This window comes from Trachemys scripta, chromosome 3 (assembly GCF_013100865.1).
Source record: "Trachemys scripta elegans isolate TJP31775 chromosome 3, CAS_Tse_1.0, whole genome shotgun sequence".
Lineage (NCBI taxonomy): Eukaryota > Metazoa > Chordata > Testudines > Emydidae > Trachemys > Trachemys scripta.
This window is the reverse complement of record NC_048300.1, coordinates 88,887,369-88,902,052: the sequence shown is the minus strand read 5'-3', so window position 1 is coordinate 88,902,052 and position 14,684 is coordinate 88,887,369. Positions and strand designations below refer to the sequence as shown.

The window sequence follows — 14,684 nt, the reverse complement described above, 5'->3', positions numbered from 1 at the left end:
GATAAAACCAAGCAGACTCCTGGCTTTCCCAGGTAAGGTCCTTCTCCTTTACAGTGCTCTCTGAATAATATCTCCCCACAGCAGCATGGGTGTCTCAAGAGCTGTTTATCCCATGGCTGCACCCTTTCTTCAAGGGGGAGACTTAACTCTGCTTCTTGCAGCATTCATCAGTTCAAATTGCCAGTTGGAAATCTGCCCATATTTGAAGACACATTCAGCAGCTGTTCTCCAGCTTTGTCCCTGTTGTGGCCTGGAGCACCATTTCTATACCCATGGTGGTAGCTGAGGGGCTTCTGTGGGTCTTGGGGAAAAGGGGAAGTGCAACTTTCAGTTGCTTCACAGAGACAGGGTGGGTGAGGTAATATCTTTTATTGAACCAATATGTGTTGCTGAGAGAGACAAGCTTTTGAGCTACACAGAGTTCTTCTTCCGGTCTGGGAAATGTACTCAAATTTCATTGATAAACATAAGATGGAACAGATTGTTTAGCATAAATAGTTAACACATATTTCAAAGGACCATTCAAGGTGAAGTGGCCCATTAACAACTCTCCAGTCGTAGGCTGATTATGAGGGTTACAGATTGTTGTTATAATGAGCCATAAATCCAGTGTGTCTGTTCAGTCTATATTTTGTAGTGTCTAGCAAAGGTGTGAATTTAAGCTCCCAGGCTCATCTTTTGAAGCTGTTGTGCAGGTTTCCTCTGAGGAGGCGTGAGAGGTCAGATACAGAGTGGTGGCTTTGTGACAAGTGCAGTTGCTTCAGAAGCATTTCTAAACCTGCTTGCACTCTCTTGCTGCCCTCTGAGCAAGCTGCAGGAGAAGCAGATTCCACCCAAAGGGATGGTCCCCTTGCTTCCTTTGAGGCTGGAATGGGGGGCTGGGGCTGAGGCAACAGCAGTGCAGGGGAAACCCCCCTTCAGAGATGGGGGTGGGTGGATAGAGGCTGTCAGTACCAAGATGTGGCTGAAGCCACGGCACCTGCTAGAACAGTGATAGCCCCTCCGGCAACCCATAACTCCCCCAAGGAGGCAAAGGGCAAGGAGTGGGGCACTCAGCTCAGCTGGGGAGGGGAGAAGCAGCAGCATCCTTGGGACCTTCCTGTTACAGCCAAGGCTGTGACCAGTAGCATCCCAGCCAGCCCCACTGCCCGTCCTGGGACACAGCCTGTCTGCCCTGGAGACAAGGGGCTTTCTCACACTATTGCTGTGATTAGGAGAAGGGGGAATCTTCACCCCTTGTGGAGACTGGGCAGAGCAGCAGCGTTTCCGCCCCCTCCCCGCTATGGGGCCTTTACTCCCCGGCTCTCTGCACCTTTGATGAAGAAGAACTTGTCCTGGGCTGCTGCAGGGTGACGGCCCGCCAGTGCCACGGGCGCTCCCAGCCCGGGGTTCCCCTCAGCGGGAGCCGCGGTGCCCTCGGGGTCCCCCGCGCCAGCAGCCGGCATCATGCTCGGGTCTGCGAGCGAGGCTCCTCCCTGCAACCCGGATGGAAACCGAGCTGGGCAGGGACGCGCTAGCCCAGCCCCCGCCTGTGCACCCGGCAGCGCTCGGCTCAGAGTCCCTCGTACTGCTCACACCGCCACGGCAAGGCTTCCCCAAGCCGCCCAGACCCGTCTGCGGGGGGGGGGAGGCGCAGCGCCAGTCTCTTCTAGCGTCAGCTAAGGGAGTGGGGTACCCTGCCCTGCCTCGGCTCCCCTCCTCTCCCCCTTGATACACCGCCCCTCCAAGGAGTCAAAACGGCCTTAAAATGATGCCCCCTCGCCCCCCAGCTGCGAGGGGAGCTGGGCTCGGCGGGGCAGTTTATGGGACTGGTGTGTGACAGAAAGTATTGACAAAAAGAACAGGAGTACTTGTGGCACCTTAGAGTTTCAGTGAAATTCTATATGCATCCGAAGAAGTGGGCTGTAGTCCACGAAAGCTTATGCTCTAATAAATTTGTTAGTCTCTAAGGTGCCACAAGTACTCCTGTTCTTTTTGCGATACAGACTAACACGGCTGCTACTCTGAAACCTGTCAGAAAGTATTGAGACAATCAGCCTGAAGGGGCGACTTAAAAACAGCGGCTGAGGGGGCCTGTAAATGTCTTGCTGACATAGGCAGGCTAATCCGGGGTGTGCATAAAGAGAGTGAAAGCTGTTTAAAATGATACACACACACTAATGTTGAGGGAGTGCTCCCTCGCACCCACTGAGGGGACAGCTGTGGCTGCATATCGGCACCTTCCAGAGAGACCCCGGACTTGGCATTAACTTAGGGCTCCGAGGGCCTCCCACTTTTGATGTGTGCAGAGTTGGCCCTAGGGACATATAGACCCACAGGTCAAACCTGGTGGCTCCTTGACCATGAGGTCCCTATAGGGGGCAAGCTGTTTGGGCTAGAACTGGTGGCAATAAAATATATTTTTTCTTTTGTAAAAGAAGGGACAAGCTGTGAGAACAGCTGGAATCCCATGAAGATTGGTGGTGTGTGGCTTAACACTGCATGTGTATTATAGACTGTCCGTTTCTTGGGGCAGCCTTTGTTTCTTAAAAAATACTAAAGTATTCTGCAGTAATATAAACTATTTGGGACAGGGAACGTCTTTTTGTTCTGTGTTTGTATAGGGCCTAGCACAGTGGGGTCCTGGTCCTCGGCCAGACACATAATTTTACAATAGTAATACTATAGTGTATTTTCCGTTGCTGCAAGATACACTTTTTAATAAAGGAAAAATATGTTTTATTCTATGTTTTGTAAAGCTCAATGTAAATATGCTCATTAGTAATAATATCTGAGAGACACCTTGCCTCTCTAATGTTCTGGGACCAACACAGCTACAACACGGCAAATAATACCTAACTTTTTTAGTGCTTTTCATCAGTAGATCTCAAAGCGCATTACAACGCAGGTCAGTATTGTTATCCCCATGGTACAGATGGGGAAACTAGGGCACAGAGAGCTTTTGCTGACTGTTTCAAGGACTCATTTAATCTCTCTCTCTCTCTCTCTTATATCTCTTATATTCCTAAACTGTACTATTTCTGTCACTCTTCAACATGTGATAGATGCCTTTTCCTGTAGCAGATACTGTGCTTTATCTGCTTTTTTTAGACACGGGTAGCACACAGAGACCCGCTGCAACCCCCACACCTTCCATTGGCTGCAGTTCCCAGTCAATGGGAGCTGCGGAGTCGGCGCCAGTGGGAAGGGCAGCAGCAGTGCACGGACTGAGATATGGCCACAGAGACATGCCAGCCGCTTCTGGGAGTGGCGTGGGGCCAGGGCAGGCAGGGAGCCTGACTTAGACCTGCTGTGCCGCCAGACTTTTAGCGGCCGGAGATTGTTATAGACTGGCAGAGGCTCCAGGATCGACCAGTCAATCACGATCTACCGGTTACTGACCAGTGGTCTAGATAATACTTAGTCCTGCCATGAGTGCAGGGGACTGGACTGGATGACCTGTCAAGGGCCCTTCCAGTCCTATTATTCTATGATTTTCCATTTTTGCTATATCCCTAGCATCCAAGCAGTCCTTTTTTGGTAGTGTTTTTGGAAGAGCAAGTTCACACTGGTCTTGCAAATTATATCATGCATGTGACTTCCTACACCCAGAGTCCCACTAAAGTCACAGATCCACCCTGCTATTATCAAGTTGTAGGATCAGGGCCTAAGATAGCTTGATAACACATAATTAATTAACATTCCATCTATATGATCTCTCCCATCTCAGTTTTTTGTTTTCTCCACCAATGGTTTATTTTCAAAATACTTAGGACAGGCAGATGGAAAGTCACATCAAGGTCTCTACTCTGCAAAACAAAGTAAATAATGCCATAATACACTCAGTAAAAAAATATATACAGAAGAGGTGAGAAAACTGCGTTTCCTGAGGGGATGGGAAGCCATTGAATGATTAGTTAGGGAATGACTAGTTTAGAATGGAAATTTCTCAGACTTCCCCACCATGCACACAGGTCTCAACTTCCATATATCCCAAACATGCAAGTCATTGTAAATGGACAAGCTGTTGTCACTAACACCCCATGTCAGCAAAATTAATGTGCTGAAGTCCCATTGAAGTTAATGGGAATAAAGCATATACCTAAGCATATGTGTAATGCTTTGCTGAATGAATCCATCTATGTGACACATACTGCTGTACATTGCCATAGAATCTGAGTACCATCTATGTAAAAATCAATAGTAAATTTGCTAGTGGAAATCAAGGACTCTCTGGCTCTCTCCCTTCTATTTAGGGTTTGTTTTTTGTTGGTTGTATGTTACAGATATTTATTTTTATTTGTGGATGGTCTTATGTCTATTGTTCCCACCCCAAACTCACATATGTTACTAAAGTGGTCTAAATAAAATGTTTTGGAAAGTTTTAAGTGATTCTGTTGAATAAGCTAAAAATGGGAACTATTTTAAAATTACCTATTTTGAAATATGTTACTGCTTTTATGCAGCTGGGATTCTCAGATTTTAATACTGTTGAATACATTTTATAGATAGGGTTTCACTCTCCACTGCCTTGCTCCTTGTGAAGTTATTTGCACCTGTAAAAAGAGAGTATAAAACGCCACCATTTTGTTTTGGTGATATATTGCATTGTAGCCCATAGGATTATTTTGCTAGTTGTTATATCCTACTAATCCAGCCGTATCAAATAATATGTTTCTTTTTCTGAATTAATCCATTTCATTCTTATATGTTATCAGTATTAATTCCTTTAAATTTAGGATGTGTTGAGGCATGTGTTTCCTAATAATAAGTTTTGCTGAAATGCTGAAATGCAAGTAGCCTACTGGCCTGTAAGATCCGCTATATAGCAAAAAGTATAATCAGTTAAGAATATGTCAGCATAAAAGCTGGTAACCTTTGGCACAGATAGGAATGATCCCTGAACTTTGAGGAACCAAAGGGAGGAACTATCCACATCACTGAACAGGTTTATCCAGCCTCTACAACCGGTTGGTAACCCCAGGGTACACCACAACTTGGAGGTCACCAAGAGAGCCTAGATTGCCAGTTTTGGAGTGAGATAATCCTTATTAATATAAATAGAAAGTAAGTGTCATAATCCGCTAACCTATAGGAGAAGGGTACCCATAAATTTCTTAGGGTATGGAAATAAGATTTGGGTATAGTAGGTTGGGCCTGAATTACATAGTGTCACGATCCTATAAAATACCTTGTAAGGAAGAGTCAGGAGGCTCTTTTAGCTCCTGAAGCTTCTTTTTCTTGGAGTGCTTTTTCCAGTTTTCCTATATTCTATAGACTATCTTTTTATCTATCTATCTATTCTATCAGCTCAGCTTGTGCAATATAGTATAACTACTCAACATTCCTAACTATTGGGGAAACCAGCACCATCATGTTATCGGGCATTCCAGGAGTAAAGCTGGTCCTTCACCTCCTGTTACCGGGTCCTCAAGGAAGCGTGTGAGTATGTTAGGTTAAGGTTCTTAAAATAGAAATGTTACCACCAGGAGTTTTGGAATTCTTTTACTGTTTTGCAGTTATAAGTTCATACCATTTATTACTCTTTTGTTAATCTCAATAAAGTTTTTATCAATTTGGTATTGTCCTCAGTGTATGTGTTCTTGCCAAGCACCTCGAGAGTCCTCTCCCGATATAGAACTCTCTGAGTTCTTGAACCCTGTTGTCTGAATTGGATAAGAACCTATAAATCTTCTGGTTGGATGTGATCAGTGGCAAGCCATAACAACTATCCCATCCACTTTGTACAGGTGTGCGACTACGTACGGTGCAGGACAATGGAGAATCAGCCCTAATGTCTCCAATACAGAGTATGCGGTGGATTAAGTATTTAGTTACCTATTTTACAATAATATTTTTTACCAAAGCATTTGATAACAAATACCTTTTACTATGGACATAGAAGACATTTTACTACAATGTAACTGACAGAATGCATTTAACTGGGGCCACTTTCAGGATTTACTGAGCCCAAACAATGCAATGGAAATACTGGCAGAAGCTATTGGAAACTTAGCTACACTAGGGTTCCCACCAGTGCTACTGATGGGATTTTTATTTAGGAAAGGCTGTAACTCTTGCAAGGTAGACAGGACCTCAATTGCTAATATAAAAAAAAACTGTGAAAAACAAACAGTTTTGAAAAAGAAAAAAGAAAAACATTCAGACCTTATTTTTAGAAAATCCTTTGTAGGTTACCTTTAAAACCACGTCACAGTGCCTAGATGATATGGGGATTTGTGCCTTAGAAAGAGGTACAATTGTAATGTGCCATGTTTCTATATGAGTCTGTCTTTCACTCCATAAAGATTTAAGGTAAAGTATCTATTCACAATATTATCTCAAGACAACATCTGTGACTCAGATGCTAGCAGCAGACACCACTCCCAAATTCCAGAATGTCAAGTTCCTTTTCTAAGGGAAAAGTCTCTAGATAGATACCTTTGGGTTATAGAAAATTGCTTTTCTTCCTATCGCTGGGGCACCCAAATTAATTTTTTCACAGAAGCTGATATCATTTTCCAATTCTAGTAATCCAGTAATGGTAACTTTGGTCTCATTGACCCAGTGGAAAATTTTTCTTTGAGGAAATACAAACAAACAAAACCCTGAAACCTCAGCCTTCCAGGAGAACCCCAGCCATCAATATATTTTTTATCCCTTTAGAGCTACTAGAAAGCTATGATAATTCCCTACACATATATACTCCAGTTAATTATGATATGGAAAATTTACAAGACCTTTGAAGGTCTTCCAAACTTGGGAACACTCTGACACAGTGTGGGGAGGCAAGGCTCCTTACACCTCCCTTCCTGGAGGTCCCACTCTTTTACCCTCTCTTCTACCCCAGTTGGCAACACTTGGGGGGTGGCTGGAACAAGCGCCAGTCTCTCAGAGCCCTGGGATGTTTGGCTTTATCAGCTTAGTCTCTCAAAGTCTATTGCTCTTCATGTAGTTTACCTTCTACCCCTCTTCCTAAGGCATATTGCTTTTCTGACAGCCAGGGAAGCTCTGGGAGCAGTGGGTCCCACAGCTGTCTCCTACTCAGTTGGACTGCCTTTCTTATGGTCAGTCTTGGGGAGGGAAGTGGGAAGACCTTCCTGTGGTAAGTTTCCCCTTTTAAGCTTCTCCTCCTCCAGGGCAGCACCAGCCTCCTCTCACCCAGTGTGAGGGAATGTCTCTTCACACACAGACAATAAGACACCAAATACTATCAGGAATTAGCAGGTATTCTTACGGCTATTTCCCCACATGAATTTTACCAGGCTGTGTCTTGGGCACATTTAATCTCTCTTACAGAAAAATGTATTTCTTTGGTTCAAATTCTCATTTCCCAGATACTTTTTATAAAGCTTTTTACTTAAAACCCCATCACTTAAAAATAATTCTGCCTTAAGGAGACCTTCTTCTAGTAATAAAAGCCCTACAAACAATCTCCCATTTTCTTATTTTTGTTAATTAAAGTTCATTCTTGATTGATGTTGCATCTGCTAGAAGGATCATTGAACTGGGAGTGATAATGACTTCTTCTTCTTATGTTCTTTGAGTCATAGAGTCAAAGTCCAGAAGGGACAATGGTGATCATCTGGTCTGACCTCCTGCATAACACAGGCCGGAAGCTTTTCTTGAATTAATTCCTCTTTGAATTAGAACATATCTTTTAGAAAAACATTCAATCTTGATTTAAAAATTGCCAGTGATGGAAAATCCACCACAACCCTAGGTAAAGTGTTCTAGTGGTTAATTATCCTCACTGTTAAAAATTTGGGCCTTATTGCCCGTCTGAATTTGTCTAGCTTCAACTTCCAGCAATTAGATCTTGTTATACATTTGTCTTCTAGAATGAAGAGCATTCTATTATCAAATATCTTTTCCCCATGTAAGTATTTATAGACTATAATCAAGTCACCCTTACCTTTCTCTTTGTTAAGCTAAAAAGATTGAGTTCCTTGAGTATTTCACTATTAGGCATGTTTTTCAATTCTTTAATAATTAATTCTCGTGTCTCTTCTCTGAGCAGTTTCCAATTTACCAACATCTTTCTTGAATTGTGAACACCAGAACTGGATACAGTTTTCAAGTAGTGGTCACACCAGTGCCAAATACAGAGGCAGTATTATCTCCATATACCTACTTGATATTCCCATTTATACATCCCAGGATCACATAAGCCCTATTGGCCAAAGCTTTTTCCTGGAGGCTCACATTCAGCTGATTATCCACCATGACCCTCAAATCTTTTTCAGAGTCACTGCTTCCTGGGATAGAGCTCCTCATCCTGTAAATATTCTTTGTTCCAAGATGTATAACTTTACATTTACTGTATTAAATACTGTATTAAAACACATATTGTTTGTTTGTGTCCAGCTTACCAAATGATCTAGATTGTTCTGTATCTGTGACCTGTCCTCTTCATTATTTACCACTTCTTCACTCTTTGTGGTATCTGCAAACTTTACCAGTGGCGATTTTATGTTTTCTTCCAGATCATGGATAAAAAGGCTAAATAACGTAAGGCACTAATAGTGTAGGGCAGTGATTTTCAACCTGTTGTCTGTGGACTATGTGTAAGATTTCCAAAGGGGTCCGCACTCCATTCGAAACTTTTTAGAGATCCACAAATGAAAAAAGGTTGAAAAACAGTGGTGTAGGGCCAACAACCGATCCCTAGGAACACACCCACTCAATGATGATTCCTCTTTTACAATTACATTTTTGAGACCATCAGTCAGTTTTTAATTAATTTAATGTGTGCTGGTTAATTTCGTATTGTTCTAGTTTTTTTTTTAATCAAAATGTTGTGCGGTACAAAGTTGATGATAAAATACTCCTTTGACCACTCCTGGATTTTCTTTACAAGGTACTTGTCCTGAATGATATGAAATCAGAAATTACCTTCTTTCAAACTTTTCCCAGAAGTAGGAAGAAAAAAGAAAGGAAATGAGTAATGGTGCTGTTAATCCTAGTTTGAGCAAAGCCCCAATGTTATCTTTAAAGGATTCAGGAAAGATTAAGCTCTGTTAATTGTTGACAAGGCCACAAAACAGAGCATGAAACCCATGAAATCTAGTCTCTTTGCTGAATAACATTTATATTTCTCAAGATTACAAAGTAAAGGTGCTTGTTCTCGTGAACAATACCAATCAAAATCTGCCAGAACCATGTCTATTTAGGCAGAAAGATGTAGTGTCACTTCACTATAAACTAGCTACTTGGGCTTCATATTGCATCATCAACCATGAATAAAAAAATTACACTCACATAAAAAGAAGAGAAGTATCCCTTATAGAAGGAACTTGCATTTCCCAATTCACCTTTCTTTGTTCCTCCCTTCTCACTGTTAGGCTATACATGTAAATATCAGTTTTCTTAACCTTGCTTTTCCTAAAATTTTTATCCAAAATTAATTTGTCCCCTTTTCCCAAAATTCATATAGAACCCATCTGTTTTTTCTGAAACACTGATTTTATTAATGTTTCAGATATCAGATACCTAGACCTTCATAAAATTAGGGGTTAAAATCCTATATGCACAAATGGTAAGGATACAGTGTTGAGAGAATTGAAAAATAAAAATAAATTACTTTCTAGTGACATTTGCTAGTTGAGTTTGACTACAACCTGAGAACCAATAAACTGGAATTTGAGCTGATCAACTATATTTGTATGACAAAACTGCAAAATTGGAGGTACTCAGTTTGGGTCCATCAAATTTGGTTACAAAGATGCGTTTGTGTGTGTTCGTGTGTGCATGTGTGTGTACACAAAAACATGGATATCCAGAATTTTACACAATAGTAATTGTGAGCACACAGTATAGAAGCTACATTAAAAAATGTATACAATTGAATATAATTAAGTAGAACTTACTGTGTCAGTCACTATACAAAAACACAGACTATTATTTGTGATTTTTTTTTATGGTAAAGATGTTACTGAATTTTGAAATATGTATTAGGGTGCAATCAAAATATTTTGTTTTCAAGGTATGTGTTGGACTTTATCTTAGAAAAAGGGAAAACAAGCAGAAAGAGAGAATTTCAAGCAAAATGCAAAAGGAACAGGTTTACGTAAATACATGGCTTAAAAATTTTTTAATTTGGTGAATGTTAGTATTCCTGCCACCAACAGACTGACAGCATTGAGAACAGCCAAGCACAGTGTGCAAGCTTTCCAGCATAGCCCTGTGAATGGATCTGAATTGTGTCCTTCAATTCCCCTACTATTCCTGGCCTCTTCTGAGCAGAGATTGCTAATTGTGCAAGATCGTATAGTGGCTTGATAAGGTTGGCAAATAGTTTGAGGCCACCAAAATCATTTCACTCATGACCTAAGACACACTGGAATCTAGCTCTTAAGAGGAAAAAAGGGTAATGTGTAAGTCCATTGAGCCATGAGTAATAAATAAAAAAATTAGTAAATATATATACTAATTCCTCAAACTGGCTAGCTGCATACACAGATAACTGATTTATGAGTGTAACCACAATAATTGCAGTCAAAATTAGCTACAGAATTGTGCTTGTGGTTCTGGGCCTATTGGATTGGATATGATTTCTATATATATATATATTAAAAATCCAATATATAGAAGGATGATTTGAGTATTGGTCAAACTGCCAAGTTCAGCAACAGAAGTTGGTTATATAAATACTTCCAGGAGGGAGCCAGACACATTTTTGGAAAGGAAGGGAATATAGCAGTTAAGCTAGAGTAAAACTGATGTGATTGTCATTTGCTGGGTTTTATAAAAGCAGTCTTCGAAGGGGTCTTCACCTGGTCTCTTAATATTTTTGAAACTATATACACCTACCCTAATAAAACTTTGTGGACAGATAGAGACATGAACAAGCTGCAGTATAATCTTTCTCAAATCCCAAGTATTGCTATTCTCTCCGTGATAGTTAAATGCATTTAAACAGCTTTTTGGTCTGTTGGGCAAGAACTGAAGAAAAGGGTAAGAATCTATGATTAAGATTTCTACACCATCCTCAGGGTTTTAATGGAAAAACTGGTGAGAACAATGTCTTTCTTATAACAATCCAGAAATAAAAATCTGGTGATTGTAATTCACGTGTCAAGAACAGATCCTCAGGTCACTGCGTTTTTTCAATATTTATTGTAGAACAAGACTCTCATTCATGGAATAATTATTTACCAATTGTACCATAGACTACATTCACTACAGATGTGTATGCTGAAAAAAACACAGTGAGAACAAGTTGTATACCTGATGTTATTCCAGTCTACTAACTCTTTCTGAGAATTTTTATTTTTTATGTATGTGAAAATGACATGCAGTGAAACGTAGACCTCTAGTGTTTAAGCGCTGGTCATTCAAGTTAAAATTGATTACAAGTGAGGAGATTTGATGGCTCAGGAGATTGATAAGGAATATAGCATCATTCACCAGTTCAAATCCAACTCACTTTGGTAGAAAGTAAAAGTCATAACTATGCGATGAAGGCTTGGTTGTCTATGTCAAATGAGTTGGTGACTTCACTCCCGTTTCCAGTAGATCACTGTTCACATTACTCATCACAAAATCTACCTTCACAAATGGCATTAATTTGCAATCCTGTTGGCATTCTTGGTATTGCTACCAAGGAATGACTAGGTATCAAACCACTTCTGGGATATGAAAGAGCTATTTCAGAACAGGGTTGAGACACATTGGTAGGACAGTATCAGAGAAGATTGCACTGTTGCTTCCTTTGTTTAACCAGTTCTGTAGATAAAAAGACGACTTTATCATTGGCACTATTAATCTAACTTGTGTAGCACTAAATTTGCTCTGCCCCCCGACCCCTCCAAAAATATTTTTTGGAGCTATCTGTAGAAGTATAAAATACACATCGTATCTACAGCGACAGAGCCATGTAGAGTTAGGGTTCCTTGAAATTCTACAGCTGCATCTGCGTGACAAAGTATACTATGCATTTGGGTCACAGGAGACCCCGGACTAGTAGCTGGGCGAAGTAGAGCCAAGGACCAAATTTCAGTTTTCCCTGTCGTGTCTCCAAGGGTTTGGTTAAGTGGCTGTAGAGCAGGTGCAGCTAAGTCTTGAAATCCAACTAGGCCATTGTACATATTGGGTTCCGGGAAGTGGGCGGGCGGAAGCCCGCCCACTGCTAAAGGATCCCCCCCCAGCCTAAGGGGAGGATCCACAGGGCCTGGAACTCAAATAATTACGGGGGACAACTAATGTAAAAACAGGGACAGGAGTGTGGTCAAAGGGTCAAAAGAAGAGAACCAGACGGGGACACCGAGCAGAGAACCCCGGACAGCGCCCACTGCTCCTCAAAGGCTTCAAGGGAGCCAGTGGACACCGCCCAGAGGAACTCTGCCCGGATACGTGAACGGACAGAGGATCGGAAACAGGCCCCGCAGTCACAGGCACCTCCATCGGCCAACCTCCTCTCCCTGGTTTTATAGATGGCCTGTTTAGCCAGTGCCAAGAGGAAGTTGACCAGGAGGTCCCGCGACTTTGTGGGGCCACGGATAGGGAGTGCATAAATGAGAAGGTGAGGGGAAAAGTGTAACCAAAAACGTAACATAATATCGGTGAGGAGCCGGTGTAGGGGCTGCAACCTGGCACACTCTAAGTAAACGTGAGCCAGGGTTTCCCTCACGCCGCAGAAAGGACAGGTGTCCGGGACTAGGGTAAACCGCGCCAAGTACACGCCCGTGCTCACGGCCCCATGAAGGAGCCGCCAGCTGATATCCCCGGCGGGCCTCGGGACCAGAGTGGAATAGAGGCTGGCCCACCGGGGCTTCTCACCCTCGACAGGTGGCAGGAGGTCCCGCCACTTTGTATCGGGGCGGGACACGAGGGTGAGGAAGTGAAGAGTGTGCAGCACGAGCGTGTATAGATGTTTCCTTGGCGCGGTCAGGAAACGAACCGGCTGCAAGTCGTGCAGCCGGCTCACGGAGAAGGGGCAGGGGGGCCGGTTGGGTCCACGGGGCAGGGGCCCGATGAAAAGGTCCGGAGGGCCAGGGGTGGAGGGTGGGCGGGGCGTGCCCTCGTGCAGGATCCGGTCGAGGCAAACCCGAGCAGCGGGCGGCAAAGCGGCCCTCACCTCCTGAAGTACGCGCTGGGGAGTACAAGGCCTGGAGAGCCCCATGCGCCGAGCGAGCATCAGGGGATCCAGCCAGTCTCCCCGGTCGTAGTCCAGGAGGTCTCCGACTCTAGTGACTTCTGCCAGGACCAACCTCTGGTGCACCGCGGGGGACTCCGCCACCTGCACACGGAGCTGGGGATTGTGTAGCAGGGGCTCCGCGAGGAGATCTGCCCCCTCGGTGGCCGCCACGGACCTGGTCGCTGAGAACAGTTTCCAGGTCCGGAGGAGGTCCTGGTAGAAGACCGGCAGCCCGGAGAGGTCTCGCGGAAGCCCTCTCGGATCGAGATAAAAGAGCTGCCGGTCGTATCGGAGCCCTCGGAAGCGGCGCAGGAAGGCGTGCGCCAATACGCTCCACGCCGGATTACCTGCACCATAAAGGAGCCTCTGCAGGGCCTGGAGGCGGAAGACATGGACCTGAGTGTGGAGGCACTTCAGGCCCTGCCCTCCCTCCTCCAGGTACTAAGCCATTGTAGCGGGGTCGTTGCCCCGCTCCCGCCTTAAAGGGCTTAGAACAGCCCAGGAGAGGGCTGTGATTGGGGAAGCAGCCTCAGCTGGGGCCATGCCCCAAACAGAACACAGCTGGCCCTTATAAAAGGGCTGTGAGCCAGGCAGTCTGAGACTCTCTTTCTGCCTTTAGAGGGAGAAGGACCTGGCTGCTGGGGAGTGTACCTTTGGTACCTAAGGTGGAGCAGGGCTGGGGGAAGGCAAGAGGAGCTGGGGAGCTCCAGCCTGGAAATCTCCCCTCCCCGGCTGCCGGCCTAGTGCAAGGCCAAAAGGTACTGAGGTTGCAGAGGGCAGTCCACGGGAAGGCAGAAGCAGCAGGCCCAAACCCTCCTTGCCAGTGATGAATGGCAATCATACTGCAGTCTGCCCCAGTGAATGGGGGCTAGATGGGGACTGGAAGTAGCCAAGACTGAGGCAAGGTGGGGATAGGGGGTGGGGGTTCCCTGGGGAAGGGAGACCCACTGAGACTGTGGGGGTACTGCAAGGGGCAGAACCCCAGTGGAAAGGGGCACTGGGGTCAGGGAGGGACTCGGGGGCCCGGCAAGGTGAGAGAGGGGCCTGCAGAGGGTGTTCCAAAGCTGTGAAAGAGCTAATTCCCAGGCGGCGCTGCAGCAGTGAGTCGCGTCCTGTTACAGCCATATATAAAAAGAGAAAGTAGCAAGGAGTATCCATCTGGGAGGCAAGAGACCAGATTCAATTACACAGGAATCTTCCTGCTTATAATGCCAGAAGAGGGAGGACTTTAAGAAGTATATATTGTACCCTGTGACAATGGTTTAAAACTATTGAAAGGATTTTTCTTTTTTAATGCAAGCACCAAGTGCCATAGTTTTAAAGACACAAATCCTTGACATCTCTCACAATGCTGAAGAATTGGGCATGTGTCTGGATTGTAGTATTTGCATTTCATTTTTAGTCTCTGGACTGTGAAAATAGCATGAGAAAACTATCTTGCATTATTTCCATTCCATAAATGATTTCATATTTTTTATTCATTAGTGTTATGGTAGCCCTAAAGGTTCCAATTAGGGCATGGGCTGCATTCTGCTAGACACTACAAAACAAACAGGAAAATGTGGCT

At 44.0% G+C, this 14,684-nt stretch overlaps 1 protein-coding gene across 1 annotated transcript in view; it reads right to left on the bottom strand.

Moving 5' to 3' along the window:
- The window catches only part of TMEM242 (transmembrane protein 242), a 32,471-nt gene extending 30,993 nt beyond the window's left edge, over positions 1-1,478 (bottom strand). Inside the window, exon 1 of the mRNA XM_034765326.1 lies at positions 1,313-1,478. Coding sequence (XP_034621217.1) covers positions 1,313-1,448 — 136 coding nt within the window. The 5' untranslated portion in view covers positions 1,449-1,478. The remainder of the gene's footprint in view (positions 1-1,312) is intronic.
- Between the last annotated feature and the right edge of the window lie 13,206 nt (positions 1,479-14,684).